Source organism: Gallinula chloropus, assembly GCF_964237585.1.
Source record: "Gallinula chloropus genome assembly, chromosome: Z".
In the NCBI taxonomy this organism is placed as follows: domain Eukaryota; kingdom Metazoa; phylum Chordata; class Aves; order Gruiformes; family Rallidae; genus Gallinula; species Gallinula chloropus.
This window is the reverse complement of record NC_140089.1, coordinates 19,782,658-19,802,154: the sequence shown is the minus strand read 5'-3', so window position 1 is coordinate 19,802,154 and position 19,497 is coordinate 19,782,658. Positions and strand designations below refer to the sequence as shown.

Here is a 19,497-nt window from a genome sequence, read left to right as displayed (position 1 = left end):
TCATCCATTTACCTCTATTTAACAGGAAATATGAGAATATCATGCAGCTGTCTGCATTCCCCTTGCAGATAGAATAGTTTTAGATCTAATCAGGCTAATTTAGGACTAGAAATACTAATACACCTTTGCCCTTCTCAGAATCTGAAGTATTCATTTGACATTCCAATCAACCAAACAACCAAACATACTGTTCTGATTGCCTTCACAACTGCCAATCAGGTTCTCAATGGACCAAATCCTGAGTCAGGATGGTCCAGTGCTTAGTGAATCCTGAAAAGCACCAGGCCAGTGAGAGCTTCAGGGTATGCAGAGCCTTCCAGAATCACCTGTTTTGGTGTCCTGAACGTGGCATCTTGTCATTGAGTGGTTAACACAAGTATATATGGTCACATTAGATGCTTAGGAAGACACATGCACCTAGACATCAGTTCTGGGGCTTTTTTTAATGTTTAAACGTAATTTCTTTCCTCAGCACCTCTAGTGATTATCTTCCCATGCCTTGCCCTGCTTTGGTTGATAGAGTCTCAGAAGCCTAGCTCTCCAATTCCACTGGAGAAGAAGCTGGACTCTGAAACCCAGGCAACAGGAAGGCATTCAAATCCCCTTTTCTTGTTTTAAATCTTGCTTGACATTTTGGGTTTTTCCAAAATCTTGAAGCCAATAAGTAGATAGATAAGAGTAAATTGAAAGATAAGAGACCTGCAATTCCTTGTATTAAGATAGAGCTTCTTATTGGTGCACTAACCTACAGTTGGGCAGACTACAGGCAGGGATTTTTTTTTCTGCATGAAGAGAGAGCTTTAATTTACACTGCTTCTGTGTCATACATTTACTGTTTGGAAAAAGAATTACTGCATAGAAAAACAATACCAAAAGCAGAGGCTCGGAGCTACTTTGTGCATTTAGACTTGTGGCAATGGTAGTTGGGTGTTCAAGTGCTTTGTAAACATGGACTTTCTCGTCTCTGCACACAGACATATTTTGAACAATTTAGGAATGTTATGTTTTGTGGTTTGATATGACCTGTGGTTTCAAAATGATGCTGAGCTTGTCATTGAGGTTACCCTGGAGAGACAGACAGATTTGTTGTTTAGATCCTTCTTTGCCAGCCTTTGCTAATCTCTGCACTCTTCAGAGGAGTTTGTGTAAACTGTAACATCTAAAAGACTTCCAGAATTACAGAGGTCCCAAAAGAATACAAAAGAGTACAAAAATGCATGGAGCAACACTAGCAAATTTGATCACGGGGTTCTGCTTCCCTACCCCCGCCCCCATCCTACTTTCAAGAACCTCTATGAAACTTTTATAACTCCTTGAACCATTTAAATAAACACTCAGATGCACAAAGTTGCTCTAGCTTCACAGCAAAATCTAGCTTGCAGTTTCCATTGTTCCTGTCACATTCCTATGGACTGAGGTGCAATGATGTTGCACCTGACCAAGGTCTGACCAGGAATTCTCAAACTCAGAAAAGTAAATTACAGAACCACGGAACAGACAGGATTTCAAGGGACCTCTGAAGATCATCTAATCCAACCCCTCTGCTAAAGCAGGTTCACCTACAGCAGGTTGTACAGGACGTCATCCAGGTGGGTCTTGAAGGAGACACCACAACCTCTGTGGGCACCTTGTTCCAGTGCTCCCTCACCTTCCAAGTGAAGATGTTTTTCCTCACGTTCAAGCACTTCCTGTGTTCCAGTGTGGGCCTGTTGACCTTCATCCTGTCACTGGGCACCGCTGAAGAGAGTCTGGCCTCATCCTTTTAGCATCTGACCTTTAGATATTTATAAGCATTGATGGGATCCCCTCTTGGCCTTCTTTCTCCAGGCTGAACAGACATAGTTCTCACAGCCTTTCCTGACAAGAGAAATGTTCCAGTCCCCTCATCATCTTCATAGCCCTCTGGTGAACTCTCTCATAGAATCATAGAATGTGTAGGCTTGGAAAGGACCTTTGGAGGTCATCTAGTCCACCCCCCCTGCAGTAAGCAGGGACATTTTCACTAGATCAGGTTGCTCAGAGACCCACCAAGCCTGACGTTGAATACTTCCAGGGATGGGGCTTCCACTACATCTCTGGGTAACCTGTTCCAGTGATCTACCACCTTCACATTGAAAAACTTTTTCCTAATATACAACCTAAATCTTTCCCTTTTCTAGTTTAAAACTTTTACCCCTCATCCTACTGCTATATCCCCTCCAGTAGTTAGTTCCTTGCCTTTCTTGAACTGGGGAGCCCAGAACTGGGCACAGCACTCCAGATGTGGCCTCACCAGGGCAGAGCAGAGGGGGAAGAGACCCTCTCTTGACCTGCTGGCCACAGGGCTCTTATTGCACTCCAGGTACCATTGTCTTTCTTGGCCACAAGGGCACACTGCAGGACCCTACACTTGCAGGTTTATTGTTCTCCTTCCCAATGTGAGCTATACAGGCTGATGACTCCCACAGGTTCTGTCTGGAATCCCAAATGGGTGGCACTGCTGAAAAATTCATCTCTGTATCTTGCTAAAACCAGCCTGATTCTTTCGAAGCCCAAGCTCTCTGGGGTCAGTGCTCTGGATTTCCTGATGCCATCATTTCCTGGTACCAGAATCAATAAAGAGTCTGGCTTGTAACCTCTCCCCCAGCTTTCATAACCTAAATTAAGTTGGAGGGATATGAAGAATAAGCTAAAGATACAACGTTTTATATAAACACAGACACCTTTCTCCCTGTATAACATTAACTGCCAACTGAAATTCAGAATCTCTCCTTTGAAAACATTAGATTCTTGCTATTGAATTGTACAGAAATTAAAAATGCTCCACTTGTACCAGTTTGAGCTGATACATACTGAAACAAAAATATTTTATGGTGGTTTTAATACAAGATATATAAATGTGTTGGACGTTATATGGTTTTAAACAGAGAAAAAACAAGCAAATTAAGTGAAGGTCAAATTTCTTGTGGTTAAACCCATGAAGTAAATACAGAACATATTTTGTTTGTTTGGATCTTGGGGGAACAAACTGTTTTTATGCTGGAGTAGTCGTATTACAGTAAAGCAAGCACAGTAATGTACTGTATTTCAAAATCTCCTATTTGTAAAATAAGGAATGTACATAATCCAACATGATCTGTCTCAATCACAAAAAGTGGAAACAATCCTCAAAACCAAAAACTTGAAGAAATGCACCATTGTTTTCTCAGTAGTAACAAATAAAGTAGGAAGAAGACCTGCACCGAATGCAGTCATAAACCTTCATATCACTAGGATCTAATAGTGAAAACCTGTTTATCATGCATGACTTCTTCACATGAGTCTAATTCAGACCACTGGTTCAAAATGTCTACATTTGAAACATCCTGTCTTGATAAACTTCATCAGCCTCCTTGAGATGCAGGTCTCCATAGCAAAGTATTTTATCTTAATCCCTACACTTGTGTTTCACTAGGAAAATGTATGATAACAATAATCATTGTACATCATATCTGAAGTGTGATTTGGTATTTCCTATGTTTTAGTAGTGGAATTGAAAAAGACGGTATCTTAAGACAATGACAGTTTAATAATGGTTAGGAGGAGTGTCTGGAAACCTTTCAAACTATGACAATTTTTGCTGTTCTGTTTAGGGAGAAAACTCAGATCCTTCAAGATTTCCTGCAAAGAAACAGAGAGTGAGAAACACAGACCAGAGAACATCATTTTGTTATTGAAACCATAACAGGGCATCAACAATCTATACACAGGTGCTGCTTTGAGAGCTCCTTTGGTTTTAAGCAAAAATTGCACTCAGTGAACACCCTCAGCAAAAATTCCTGTCCACTCAGATTCACTCATGAACAGCTGTGGTTGCAGCTAATCACCACCTTCCAAAGCCCTTGTGTTGCAAAATTCCTAACCTGTGGAACTGATGTGTCTCTCCCAAGATAAACAAGCTGCTCTGTATTGATTTATGAGTCGTTGCATTGGGGAATTACTATGTGGTAGGGAATTATCACATTTCTAAATAAACAATGATGCTGACATAAAAGTATTAGCCTCTGTGATCCACTGAAACACAAGATGGACCTCGATATTCCTAAAGGAGGAGTAAGTTAATCTCATTAGTTTTAGGGATACAAATAAACACTGTGTTTCTAATTTTATCAGTGAGTCAGAGTAGAGGGCAAATTAATTGGATGCTTTTGAGTGCCTGAAGTCTGATAGCCTTTTCAAATAAATCGTGTGCTTGTCCCTCTTCCTTTCCATGAGCACAGCAGATCACAAAGCATCATCAGTGCATCATCACAGCCAGGACAGTTTAGGTCATAATCCTTTCTCTCCTTGAGAGAAATGTCCAGAGACATCTATACTGTCACTGCACGAGTGCTACACTAGGAAGTAACAAAGACTCTTTGCTGGTTGTGCCAAGTCAGAATCACAGATTCACAGATTGAGAGGGGTGGGTAGGACCTCTGGAGATCACCTAACCCAACTCTTCTGATAAAGCAGGTTGACCTACAGCACGTTGTACAGGATCACATCCAGGTGGGTTTTGAAGGAGACTCCACAACCTCTCTGGGCAGTTCCAGTGCTCCCTCACCTTCAAAGTGAAGATGTTTTCCCTCATGTTCAGGCAACACTTCTTGTGTTGGGCCCAATGCCCTTCATCCTGTCACTGGGCACCATTGAGAAGAGTCTGGCACCATCCTCTTGACACCAACCTTTAAATATTAATAAGCATTGATGAGATTCCCCATCTCAGTCTTCCCTCCTCCCGGGTGAACAGCCCCAGCTCTTAGCCCTTCTTCATGCAAGAGATACTCCGGTTCCCTCATCATCTTCATAGCTTTCCACGGGATCCTCTCCAGTACTTTCCTGTCTTTCTTGAACTGGGGAGCCCGGAACTGGACACAGTGCATCAAATGTGGCCTCAGCAGGCCAGAGCAGGGCGAGGTGGAGAACCTCCATTGACATGCTGGTCACACAGCTCTTAATGCACCCCAGGTACCATTGGCCTTCTTGGCCATGAGGGCACACTGCTGGCTCATGGAGAGACTGTTGTCCACAGCACTCCCAGGTCTTTCTCTGCTGTGTTGGTTTCCATCAGGTCCACCTCTATCCCATCTGGTCCCTGCGGGGTTATTCGCCCTTAGGTGCAAGGCCCTACACTTGCTGAACTTCCAAGTCATATGAGTGCTGTGTGCAGCACTTAGGAAGTATACTACTATAAGTAGATCTGCAAACACCCCAGTCACACCTACTCAGACCACTTCAAGCTCAAAAACATTTAAAAATCTTACTTTTCAAGGCTATCCTCATAATAAAAGGGACTGAAAAGAGAGCATATTTGAACAAAATCTGAAGTTCAAAACAGAGCTTTATGTATGATGGTCTTCACAAATTCTTATGGATTAATATTTTGCAGGCTATTGTTTCTCCATTATGGGCACATGATTTTCAGATTAGAAGTGAACTTTAGACTCTAACTTCCTGACTGCTCTTTTGTGGGAGGTTGTTGTTTTAAACTGCAGAGACACCATTATAATTTATTTTAATAAATTAAAATTGTGATTATTCCACAACTACCATGTAATTGTAGATCATGTACACACTCTACACTCATGATAAGACTGCTATGTAAGGCTATGGTTTATTCAGCACAGATTAAGTACCTTTTCATTGTTAAATGAGTTTCAAGTAGTAGGAAAATAAATAACTGTTCTATCTATCCATCCATCCATGCATTTCTTGAGCCCACTCCTGCACGCTAACTTAGAAATTTCAAAAGTTAACAAATTTCCAGTAATCTCTGATCCGATTTTCCTCCATAAGCATCAGCAGTAACCCCTACATCTCTTTCTTGATTCACAACCCTGTCTCTGCTAGTTCCTCCATCCACACAATTCCATAACCAGACAGGCACATGCAATAGCATTTAACTCTAAGTTTATACTAAAACAATGCTCTAATAAAAACAACACAATTTCGACATATTTATTCCAAGACCACGAAGTTTTATAGCTCTCTTGTGGACCTGTATACTTTAGCAAATGCACCAGCATTACTCAGGCAAATTCTCTAGCATGAGTAAAATTGATTTTATTCTGGAGCAATTATTGTGTTCACAAAACAGAATAAATGTGGGCTTGGTATTAAGATTTTGTTTATGATGGAAAAGCCTGTCTACCTGGAGAAGACATTCCAGAGCAGTGTGAAGAGAAAATCTCCCCCATAGTTCTCCCCAGAGGCTTGACAGGATCCATATTGTTTATCCAGTCAAACAGCTCTGCAGCAAATTTACAGCCCTTCCTGATTTTCTCATTTGGCAGTCCTTCAGCAAACTTCACCCTGTGCACTAGTCTCCCAGTAGCATCTTGATTTAAGTCTCTCATCCTACATTTGTGAGTCATCTGTTTTTTCGTTCAGAAATGCCTTCATGTGCCTGTCCTCCTGCCCATGACTTTCTCCACCACCTCTTCTCTTGTACTGTTTTTCCCAAACTGTCCTCAACTCCCATTCTCTCCTTGCCAAGAAACGCCCTTTTCCAGTTTCTACTACCATCCCAAAGTTTGCTCATTTTTTTTCCTTTTAAATCCATTATATTAACAGATTTTGTCAAAAATGGACTATTGCCTGATTCCAATCAAGGAAGATAAATGACCCATCATGCAGGAAAAATGGAGTTACCATTGCCTCTTGGGCCAAACAAGGGGCTTTCAGCCCCTCGTTTGTGTTGTGAGCCAGCAGATTACAGGATCTGCCTAAACATGAAGCTGTGAACCTTAGCTGTGCATCAGACCGCCTATAAATCACTGCTCCACTTGAACTGTTTCCTCAAAACTCTCACCCACTAAATCTTTACAAAGACAAGTAAGATCTCTACAAATGCTCTGAAGGGGGGGATAGATTTTTTTAAATACTTAAACCCAGAAACTCCAGAGAGAGCAAAAAGCAAACAACTTTGTTAAAGTGAGGGAAATAAATGGCGTAATGGTTAACTTGGGGACAACATAAAATAATGTTATATTTGCACTGGCCCTGTGCTGAAACTCTATGTGCTAACAAGTCCTTGTGTGGCCATTAGTCACCAGAACTCCCAAAGCTTCAGCAAAGTGTTTGAATGTAATAAAAAGAGTAAGTGGAAAGCCACTGGCAGCACGTCTTCAGGCGATGTGCTGTCTCGTTTCTTTGCTGTTCTCCCTAACTTGAAACTCCCCACGTTCAGCCTCCCCTCTGCTGTCCCAGCCTGAGCTCTGTTTTTTCCATCCACCATGGACAGGGTGGGTCTGCAGCCTGTAGGCACATCAGCACATCCTTGGAGGGCTCTTAGCATTGCGGGGCTCGGTGCAGTCCCCATCTGAACTGGAAAGAGAGGTGAAGGGAGGGCAATTGCACGACTGAACCACATGAAGCAGACATACACACACACACGGGCACACAGAAATACAGGCTGTGCTTTGCAAGGCTCATCAGAGGCTGCAGATTCCTCAGCTCTTCTCGTGAACCCAGGCTTGGTGCTAACGGTGCCATCTCCAGCTAATGGAGACCTACAGGATCATCCTGGGACATGTGTGCCTTCAGCCACTGTCATCTCCATCACCAACCCTTGCCCTTTCACACACTGCTGTCTTCCCAACATATCTGAACTGCTATTTGGAACTTCATCACTAAAAAATACTGAGGCAGGGCAGCAGGAACAAGGAGAGGCATTTCAAATTCCCCTAGCATGTCCTCCAGAGAATAGGTATGACTGGCACAGCATACATCAGTCAGTGGTTCCATGTCAGAGAGAAACCTGTAACAGTTGGATTGCTAAACACACCTCTGAGGTATCAAACTTGTTACATTCACTCTTCTTTCTGACCAATAGATTCTGCATTGCTTACATGCTTTCGTATTTCAGTTCTTAGAAATCTAATTTATATTTAAAAACTTTTAAAAAATGGATATTGAGCACACTCAGTGACTTTGGAATACTGTTCATCCTTACGGTGAATTGGAGAGAAATTTTCTTAAAAGGAAATATTGCTCAGGAATCTCAGACTTTGGGCAATGGAATAAATGTACATACTGAAGGAATCCAACCTTCCTCTCTTTTCATCCTAGTGCACAAACATGGTAGAATTAATTTCTTATGTTTGCAAAGGTTTTAATACTATGTAGTACTTGCTAAGAAACAGTAAGTTTCCTCTTTTCTCATATTCAAATCCATTTCCTTCCTTCTTGTGTTTTTCTGTGTCACTGCTTCCTCATCACTCAATACCAGCTTTAGGCAAATGTTTGTCAGAAAAGTAGTATTAGAAGCTGTCAGAAAAAACACATGGATTTTAGAAGCAGTTTAAAACTTACTGCCTTTGTCTTTAGCTGAAAAAGATTTGGGTTTGCAAAGTCTTGTCCATTTTTAGGCATATATACATATTAGTTAACCTAATAAACTACTTCACAACTCTGTCACACTTTTATCCCTAGATCATAAAATTACCTGTTTACTCTCTTCCTCTTTTACAACCTTCCTTATCCTTTGTTTTCCTTCTGGCTTATCTTTAGGGCAGCATTATTTTTAAGCTGCTCTGCAACTACTGATTTTTTTCACCGGAGCTATCGCCTGAATGTTTTCCTCCTGGGAAGCCTAAGTGAGATTTAACAAGAATACATCATACATACTCATGAAAGAATTAATTCTCTCATTAATTGGATTCTCTCTCCCATCCTACCCTGGAGGCAGGGAGGGAGCAAACAGCTGTGTGGTTGGTGCAGCTGCTGGCTGGGTTAACCAAAGACTCCCTCTGCATTTCCACTCATGGAACACAGGTCATAACATTACCTGCATTCACTGACCACTTTGGGGTAAACACTGAATGCCAAAAATTGCAAGAACAGATCATTTCCTTAAATGAATAGAGGAAGAGAGACTTACTAGTTGTTAGCATAATCATTAAAATAAATAAGATTTTTTTGTGTGAAATTGAATTTATTCACCTTTAGCCAGTGTTGGCTGTACTTGGCTGCCTACCTTGCTCCTAGTAAAATTACAAATACTCTGTGCAGAGATTGAGAAATGTATTTTGTGCAAGACTTAGTCTCTGTTTTTCTTTAACAGTTACAAACAAGGCAATGATTTGACTTGTGAAGTTTTCATTTCTAGTTCCTTAAGTATTTTGTGCCCCACATACACTAAAATTCAGTATCAGAGCTTCATGAGGTAACCCCTAGAAGACTAGCAAGTTCCCATTTGACTGTCAGCATAGGTCTAAGTGAAACTCAGGACTCATTTTAGCTGTTTTGGAGTGTACTACCAGAAAGAAAAAGCCAAATATGCTCACAGGAAGGCAGCGCCAATTTCAATTTCTGGTTTGAACCTGTTTGTTGCAACAAGTGACACTTCCCTCCACCCACTCCTGTCAACCAGAATAAATCGGAGCAGCAACATCTGTTTGAGAGAAGGAATTTTGTATACACTTGTAAAACCGTCCCTCTTCACAAAATGTATTCAACAGTGCTTTGCTGTGCAGGGAGGAGAGGAGAGGGCATTGACACGGTACCCGTTTCGCCTGTGCTGTCAACACCGGTGGCAGCTTTCTCCGCTGATTCTAATGAGGCATTTCTCTTGCACTGAAAGAGTCAGGGGGTTTTTTTCAGCAGTACTCACCCTGCTGCCCCAGTGGGAAAACTATAGGCTCTACCTCTGTGGAGAGGGAATGCCCACTCCCTGTGTGGAACTGTTATCCTTCCTGCTCCTTCTCCATTTGTTTACAAGAATCTATCTTGTAAGAAGGAAGAGTATCATCCATCTGCTCCACACTGGCTTTCAGAGAAAGCCTTTTGCTTGTGAAAGGAAAGTGCTTCCAGCACCTCTCCGCTCTGTATTAGAGAGGGAGTCCCTACACCAGAAAATTTTTTCTTCTTAAAGAGGAAAAAAATTACTTGCCAGAATTAACAGTTGCTCTTGTAAGATAATTATACGTAATCTTCTCCCTATTACTCAGTTTTACAATAGATAACTCTGGATTTGAAAGGTGTAATTCCCAAGAAGAGAGACAGTCGCAGTCTGGAGACAAGCAATCCAATGACCCACTACACCCAAGCCTGCTTTCTGAGGCTACTTCACCCTGCATACCCAGAATACAAATAGATGTTGAAAATACTTAATCTTCCAGAACACTGAGACAAGAAACCACCTGTGAGTGATACAGGAGCTTTCTGACAATAAAAAACAGGAGGTGTGGGGAAATGCAGGAAAAATAGCTTAGTTAAGATACCCTGAAAGCTTAATTTCTAATTCATACTATGAATGTTACACAGTGTCCTTAAAATGATCTCTGTGCATTTATCAAGGACTGTCCAAATGTAGGTAATACTACAGTTAATTGCTACAATCATGTGATAAGGTTTCTCCCCAGAGAATTTCACTTGCAAAGAAACTTAACTGAACAGGAAAGAAAGCCTAATGTGGGAACCCAACACAAAGTGTTCTCTCAGACACTAGTACCAAATAGTCTCACAGCTGTTCTTTAATAACGTTTCATTTAAGTTCTAAGAAATGCAGCCATTCATTTACACATGCTGGCACTCTGATGAGCATCACTTAAATGGCAGGTCCTATGGAGGTGCACTACTGGGCATCAGTTGCCTGGTTTCTGCAGCTGAAGATGACTTCTTTTTAACAACAGCTAGTACAAAAGACTGGTGATATAGATATGAATACATAGCTAGTATATATACAGATACACATTAAATGCTAAGGTGATTTTACTGTTACAAAAGCACTGAAGACATTCAAACTTGCAATGAGTAATTTAATAATTCCCATCTCACAGCTTATTTCCATTTAAAATCCTAAGCAGTAGCTAAGAGGACACTGGTGAAATAGGAGAAAGATGCAAAAGACACATCATTCTCATGAAGGGGATGAATACAAGCAGATCAGAATACTCTGAATATCTGCAACTCGAAGCAAGACCTAGGAGGTCAAGAGTAAGCGTTCCATTTCAATCATCTCTATCACTCAAGTACCCCCTCATGCTCTGACTGGTTTTAGCTTACTGCCTGGTAGTGTGAAATGACATGGTAAGAGGATAATACCTCCCCAGACAAACTAAAGATGCTCCTCTGGCAGAGGAGTGGAAAACAGACAGGTTCAGCTACCCTGAGGAAGCCCACATTGTCATGCCATCTGTTTTTATTTAATAATATCACCCAGGCTTTCTGTACAGCAGTACCTTTTCGGCGTGTGAGAGAGGATTTGAAACGAGCACAATTTTACTGTGAACATCTGACAAAGAATTCCTTCCTATCCAAGGAATCTCTGAATAAGGAAGTGCCAGTTGTTAGTCACAGATTTCCATTAAATATTTGCTGGCCAGTCACAAAGAAAGAAGCTTCTTGAAAAGCCTGGTGACTATGGAAGAGATGTCCAGACAAGAATCCTTTCTGGCAGAAGCCAAAAAGTAGTATAAACAAAAAACAGTAATGCAAAACACAAAGCCAAAAAAAATAAAAACCCAACCAAGGGCTTTAAACTAGTCATAGAATTTTTTAGAGCTAAGGTCAAGTTCACTAAAATGGACAAAAGCCTGGCTATTGACAGATAAGAGGTGAGAAATTCACCTGAAATACGCTTCATGTCAAGATGCGTCTCAGACATAATCTGTCTAAGGATTTGGAAAAAGTATTTGATTCAAATAAATCCAGAAGAGATTTCTCTGTGAGGAATGAAAGATGTTTTAACTACATAACCTTACAAATCTGACTATGAACCAGAGGGAAAAAAGAGGGACATAAAATAGAGGACCTGTGAGAATTCCTGAAATTGTGATTTCCTTTCACAATCAGCCAAAAGAACTCTCTATAGGTCAATGTACCAAATGTTTCAAAATTTGCTATTTATTCTTCTGCAGCAACACTAGCTAAATCCTCACAGGGGGAACAATGTGGAAAATTTTCAACATCTTTACTTTGGACATTACATGGTCTGTGCATTAAGCAGAAAAACAGAAGTTGGCAAAAGCAGGTGAAATTGTAACAGTCCCAGATTTGTACTAGCTAAGCTGTCTAACTTGGGAATACTAATGAATACTCCACAGGGGAAAAAAAATAACATATTCTCATTTTCTTCAGTGGAAATGAGAAAGTGGCATTTTTCTAGTTAAACCCCACCTGAAATTTTCTGCAGCCTGAAACTAAGAAAGCTGATTGGCAAGAATAAATCTCTTTTCAAGAGGTATGGAGGGCAGTTGTGTTTTCAAAAGCATTTATACAATGCTTATAAAACCGGATACTTATTAAATGTAACACAAACAATATACATGAAGTTTCTTTCCCCCCTTCTTAAGAAACACATCAACATTCCTTGGATTGATTCAGATTTTCTGCTTCAAAAGTAATTTCTCTTTTTGTCTCCCAAATGTTCTCAAAAGGCACCAGTGATAGTTTCTATGAATCACACACAGAATGTGATGCGATTCCAAGTTTGTCCTACGGGGTATGCAGCTCAGGGGAAAAGAATGCTTGGTTTACATCAAATCCAAATCTCTGAAGTAACATGGGACCTTTCAGACCAGTCCTGAAATGCACTGTCCTTGATTCAACATTATTTTCATATAGAGTATTAACCGCATACTTTTCTGGAGAAGAACACTTTAAAGGAATTCTTAAATATCCCAATGATATTTTTATTATTCATTTAAACAGACTTGTACATCACACAGAGCTTAACAGCATGATTATAAAAACCAGAAACTACCCCCTTTATTTTTGTTAATTACGGAAGAGCTTAAGAGCTGAGCAACATACACAGAGGTGATAGCACTTAAAGATTTTTCTGAGGTCTTGACAATACTAAATATCTCATAAACCTAATTCTCCAAGTAGAGAATCACAAGTGTCACTAGCCACAGAGGCCCTATTAAAATATCCTCATGCGTCTTTGGAATCCAGAGTGCTCTTCTTTATCACATTACTCAGTACACTCACATCACAGTTCTGGGCTGCCCGAACTCCTCAACCCATTCTGTACTTCTTGCAACAGACACAGGAACTGCAGAGATCCTTTTTCCCAAAAACAAGGTCAGGCTGTCAAGGAAAGTCTATCAGAGTGTGTGAGTGTCTTCCCAACATCTATATGTAAACAGAAGTCATCGGATCTTCAGTAAAGGCAGTTTTTCTTTCCAAATAACAATGAACACCGTTTGTGAGGAATGTAAAGAGCCAGTATGTTCAACGCAATACACTCATGTAACTCCTTCAGAGATTAAACTACATTAATGCTTGCTACAACAGTATTTATATACAGTCAGTTGGCTCTATGAACAGGAAATAATGTTATGTGTTGCAAAGAGCAGATTTCAGACAAACAGGTATTTAGAAGTCCAGTTTGTTAGGATTTTATTTAAACAAAACAGGAGTTTAATGTTTCCATGCAACATTTGCATTAAAGTTTTAAATAATCATGACAAACAGCAGAAGTAGTTAAGGAACACACTAATTATAGACCTTAGTGAATATACAAAAAACTCAGCATTATAGGTTATACAAAGTAAAGAACATCTTAAATACTTCCCCAAAATACTGCAGCAGCCGAGACACAGTGATAAGCCTTACAAGGGCACAGGAATGTAATTTAGAAATCACATGGGAACTACCCATTTCCTTTAATTTCACAAACAAGACGAAAGCAACACTCAATTCCACATACTGATTATTTTTTTTTCAAATTAGGTCTATACAGTACCTTGAGTTTAATCCAAATAGTTAAAGTCAGACATGTCATTTATTTAGTAAACAATTACTTGGTAATGTAATCTCTATTACATTTCTTCCTTGGTTTTACCTGGAGTAGCCATGTTATTTAAAAGAGGGCAGGTTTGGCACTTTTATAGTGATGTCACCAATATTAATATTTCTTGGGATCTCTGGCAGATTCATATTCTTTACAGCTGAAACAGCCCGGGCTGGAGCTCCTGCTAAACCAGCCTGTGTATAAAGTGAGGAAAAATGCAAGTCAGGCAAAGTTGATCAGAAGAAAATTTACTAGCAATATACACAGACAACTAGCTTTTTGAGTATTTCCATGGTTACACAATTAGAAAGACCAGATGGCAATTGTGTTTGGAATGAAATGGGTTATTTGGAAATATTAAACCAGAAAGAGAAAACAGTTCACACATTCCTTTTTATATGGTAGAACATGTAATGTCGACTTAATGGAAAAAGTATGCGGGGAGGAAGAGGAGGCTTATCCAAGCATGTGTAATGTATAGGTTATAGTACAGACAATCTTGAAATACTTAAAGTCCAATATGCTGTCTTTGTCCTTATCTATTCTAAAAGTTCACACGGTTCACAGTTGGCTAACACTGGTTACAGGTTCAGAATATGTAACCTCAAAGTAATAAGTTCCTGAATGTCAGTTCAACCATATTACTTATCTGAATGAAAATACATAAATATGGTGTTTTAAGGTGATTTCACCTAAACCAAAGAAGACAAACACCTTTAATTTGTGGGTGATAAATAACATGCAGAGAGATCATTTCTACAGTCCAAAAGGAGTAATTTGCTATCCCATAATATCTAATTATATGCTAACTTTTCTGCCAGCCCACAGGCACACTGGAACATTTCCTAGTAACATGGTTATGCCAAGTTAAACATTGAAGTACCTATTTTGTATGTATCTCTCTTCATGTAAAGCCAAACGCTTTCCCATATACACATTTGACAACACAGAAGTTCATCACTGAGTTCCATTCAGTTCTGCCTTTTAGATCAAATAACTGCAAAGTCTACACAATAGGCCATATTTCTGAAATGCTAACAAAGATGATTTACAGCTTGGACATCTGAATACATACAGAGTATGATCTTTCCCCACTGCTTCTGAAGAACAGCTCTTCAAAACCTTGCTTTTTAAACAACTATTTTTAAAAGGCCAATAATTGTCACTGAATTTGACGATGTGTAGAAAAGGTACTCTTCATTTTTTACGTACAGAAATATTTCTCCTAAAAGTTCAGATTGCCTATGTGTATTTAGAATTAGCTGTGTGCTGCCAAGAACAAGCTTGCCACAAAAGTATAAAAATGTTTGTTCTTGCTGGGGAAAAAAAAAAAAAAACAACACAGTTTTATTAAAAGACATCATATGCCAAATTCTGTGTATATGTAAAAAAACCCCACCTTTTTACCTTAAAAATATTCAAAAAGAATAAAAAACACAAAGTGATTTTTCTGAACTACCACAGTTTTAGTATGGCATCTTGCATGCCCAGTAAAAAAGGAGCAATCCACATGAAACAAAGCAACATGCCAAGTACTGCTTAAACAAAAGTCGAAACCCATAGAAACAGAAGTTCTTTCATTATAAGAGTGTCAGAGACTGAAGGAGCCAGTGCATGTGCAGATAACATAACTGTGTTCAAGAAATACACTAAAACAAGGAAAGAAAAACCGCTGGTATAGTTTGTGTGGTATTTGATTATTAAATAGAAACAGAGAACACATGAGGTTGGAAGGGCCCTTTAAAGGTTATCTAGTCCAACCCCTCTGCAGTAAGCAGGAACAACGGAAGATCAGGCTACTCAGAGCTTCATCAAGACTGACTTTGAATATCTTCAGGGATGGGGCCTCCCCCACCTATCTGAGCAACCTGTTCCAGTGTCTCCCCACTCTCATAGTAAAGAACTTCTAACATCTAATCTAATCCAAACAGTGTTCGTAGGTGACTAGTGCTCTAAATCACTGAGATGCGAACCTCTGGTTCTGGCAGGAGATGCAGTAGAGACCTCTAGCATGGTGTACAGAGGGTTTCCCAAACTAGTGATCCTCAGGGGGAGCTAAAAATGCTGCCAGGACCACACAGAACACACAACAGCAGCTGACAAGATCTGTGCAGGAGCCAGAAGAAACAGTGGCCAAGCCCCAGCTGCACAGAGGTATATATGTTGACAAAAACATTTAAAAAGCCCTTAGAGAGCACCAACAACCAGGGCAGGCAAACAGGGCATGGCACATCAGAAAGGGCGTGTCGTGGCACAGCAGCCTGTGCAGCAGGGCATGCAGGAAGGGCACTGAAGCTCTGCAAGCTTGACCAGGACACAATGGTATCCACCTGGCAGGGTGCCACGGCCTCCCTAAACTCTAAGCTCTGTACCCACAATGACTGACAAGGCTTCCTGAACAGAGCTGTGGCGGGAACACACTGCCACCCAGCGCAGGCTGTGCCCTGCTCTTATGCCAGTATGGGACGGCAGCCCTGAGCACAGCTGTGGGAGCTGTGCCCAGGTGGAGCAACAACTCTGCTCAGTGAGGAGCTAAGTAGGTTGAGGAGCGCAGGAGAGACAAGCCCAATCTGCAGACCAGACACACCTCTCAGGGCAGTCTGGTGCCTCCCTGGGCCAGGGTTAAAGACATGAAGAGACAGGTTCCTACTTGGCACAGCCCTCAGATTATTATCCAGTAGTCATTTTTCAGGTAGGCAGTGATGAAGATGCACCAAAAGCCTGAAGGTGATCAAGAAAGACATTGGGGCCTTGGGACAGCTGTTTAAGGGGTCAGGAGCACAAAAGTGTTCACCTCTGTCCTTCCAGGAAAAACAGGAAAAGCCAGCAGATCCAAACCTGGCTCCAAGCTTGTTGATCACAGGTCAATCTGCACACCACCAGGCCTGCTGGTGACAGCTGGGGTACACCTCTCAAGGAAGGAAAAGGGTCTTTCTGCAGCAGTATCTGGGGGTCCTTGAAAGAGTCTTAAATTAGATTTGAAGGGGGCAAAGGGATAAAACCAGGCTTCCTGGAGATAAGCCTGGGGATGGCACATTAATGTTTAAGGGACGGTGTGCTATCAAGGTCCTTTGTCTGCTGTCTCAGTGGAGGTAGGAGATGGGAGAGCCACGTGGCAGCAAAGACATAAGGGTTACTGATGGGTTAGAAAACATGGAAGGTGATTTAGGAATTAGGGCTTATTCCCGCAAAAAAGGTATTTGGATCAGTAGCCAAACTGAAGTGCAGCTACACCAATGCACACAGCATGGGCAACAAACAGGAGGAGCTGGAGGCCATGGTGAAGCAGGAAAACTATGATATAGCTGCCACCACAGAAACATGGTGCAATGACTGGCACAACTGGGCTGCCGCAATGGGTGGCTATGAACTCTTCAGAAGGGATAGGCATGGAAGGAGGGGAGGTGGGGCAGCCCTGTGTGTTAGGGAGTGTTTTGATCATTTGAAGCTTCACAGTTGTAATGACAGAGCTGAGTGTTTATGGGTAAGAATCAGGGGGAAGGCCTACAAGGCAGATTATCTATGATTCTATATCACAGTGGAATGCTGTTACAGACCACACAACCAGGGTGAAGGGGCAAATCAAATATTCTATAAGTACCTGGCACAAGTCTCATGATTGCTAGTGTCCTGGGTTTGGCTAGGATAGGGTTAATTTTCATCAGAAGCTGGTATAGGACACAGCCAGAACAGGCGACCCAAACTAACCAAAGGGGGTATTCCATACCATATGACTTCATGCTCAGTATAAAAGGTGGCTAATCAGGGAAGGGTGACATAGCTCCAGGACATGTGGCTTGGAGATGGTCCGGTGTCAGGACAGGTCTGAACTGTGAAGTCCGAGTTGTGCCATTTTCAGTGAGAAACTGCTCTGTGTACCACCTCCAGTTGTGTATATTCTTTTCTAAATCCTGTTACTGTTACTCTCCCTCGCTGTGCTGTCCCAGCAAATTGTCTGTATCCCAACCCACAAGGCTTGCCTCTGTCTCTTCATTCTCCTCCCCAGCTTGCCAGGGGTTGGAGGGGTGAGTGGCCACATGCTGCTCACCTGCTGGCTGGGGCTGAACTAAGATGCTAGCCCTTGTTCTTTGGGAGGACTTACCAGCTGTCTGCTGGAAATACAATGCAGAAACAGCCCAGGGGGTTCCTGGAGTGTGTGGAAGGTGACTTCCTGAAACAGCTGCTGAGACTAGGGAAAGTGCCCCACTGCCCCTGTTGTTTGCAATCAGGGAAGCACTTGTGGGTGATGTGATGGTCAGAGGCAGCCTTGGGCACAGTGATCATGAAATGATGAGAATTTTCCATTGTCAGAGGTAAGAAGGGGGGTTCAGCAGAACTGCTAACTTGAACTTCCAAAGGGCAGACTCCTGCCCATTGAGGAGCCTCACTGACACAGTCCTTTGGGAAGCAGTCCTGAGGGCAAAGAGATCCAGGAAGGCTGGACACTCCTCAAGAAGGAAATTTCAAAGGCACAGGAGTCGGCTGTGCCCTGTGCTGAAAGATGAGTTGGTAGGGAAGACAAATCAGCCTGGCTGAACAGAGAGCTTTGGCTGGAACTCATGAATAAAAGGAGAGTTTATGGTCTGTGGAAGAAAGGGCAGGCAACTCAGGAGGACTACAAAGCTGTCCTTCGGCTGTCCAGGGAGAAAATTAGAGGGGCCAAAGTCCAGCTAGAACTTAATCTGGTTCCTGACATAAAAGACAATTAAAAATGTTTCTAAAAATACAGCAGCAACAAAATGAAGGCTGAGGAGAATCTCCATCCTTTATTGGATGCTGGGAGAAATACAGTGACAAAGGCTGAGGAAAAGCCTGAGGCACTTAACACCTTCTTTGCCTTAGTCTTTAGAAGTAAGACCAGTTGTTCTCTGGGTACCCAGCTCCTGGGCTGGAAGACAGGGACAGGCATGACAGAACAACACCCCCAGAATCCAAGGGAAAGGGTTAGTGACCTGCCTCTCCACTTGGACACACGTGTCTGTGGGGCCAGATGGGATCCACACAAGGGTGCTGAGGGAGCTGGCAGAGGTGCTCACCAAGCCACTTCCCATTATTTATCATCAGTCCTGGCTACTTGGGAGGTCCCAGTTGACTGGAAGTTAGCCAGTGTGATGCCCACCTACCAGAAGGACTGGAAGGAGGATCTGGGGAGCTATAGACCTGTCAGTCTGACCTCAGTGCCAGGGAAGGTTATGGAGATCCTCTCCACTGCCATCACATGGCACATACAAGACAAGCAGGTGGTTGGGGTCAGCCAATATGGGTTTACGAAAGGAGGCCCTGCCTAACGCGATATCCTGCTATGACAAGGTGAACTACGTAGTGGATGAGGGGGAGGCCAAGGATGTTGATTCCTGGACTTTAGTAAAGCCTCTGACACGGTTTTCCACAGCATTCCCTGGATAATCTGGTTGTTCATGGCTGTCCATACTCTTTGCTGGGTAAAAAACTGTCTGGATGGCCAAGCCCAAACTGTCCTACAGCTGGGTCGCAACAGCCTCATGCAAGGCTACAGGCTTGGGGAAGAATGGCTGAAAAGCTGCCTGGGGGAAAAAAAAGGATGTTCGGGTGTTGGTTGACAGTTGGCTGAGTATGTGTGTCCAGACGGCCAACAGCATAATGGCTGGTGGCAGGAACAGTGTGGCCAGCAGGACAAGGGAAGTAACTCTCCCCTACACTTGGCACTGGAGAGGCCGCACCTCAAGTCCTGTGTTCAGATTTTGGCCCCTCACTATGACAAAAGATGTTGACTTCCT

General features: G+C 42.0%; 1 protein-coding gene across 1 annotated transcript in view; it reads right to left on the bottom strand.

The window, feature by feature from the left end:
* Window positions 1-12,617: 12,617 nt before the first annotated feature.
* The window catches only part of AP3S1 (adaptor related protein complex 3 subunit sigma 1), a 40,306-nt gene continuing 33,426 nt past the window's right edge, over window positions 12,618-19,497 (bottom strand). The window contains exon 6 of the mRNA XM_084278035.1: window positions 12,618-13,935. Within this exon, the coding sequence (XP_084134161.1) occupies window positions 13,807-13,935 (129 nt within the window). The 3' untranslated portion in view covers window positions 12,618-13,806. The remainder of the gene's footprint in view (window positions 13,936-19,497) is intronic.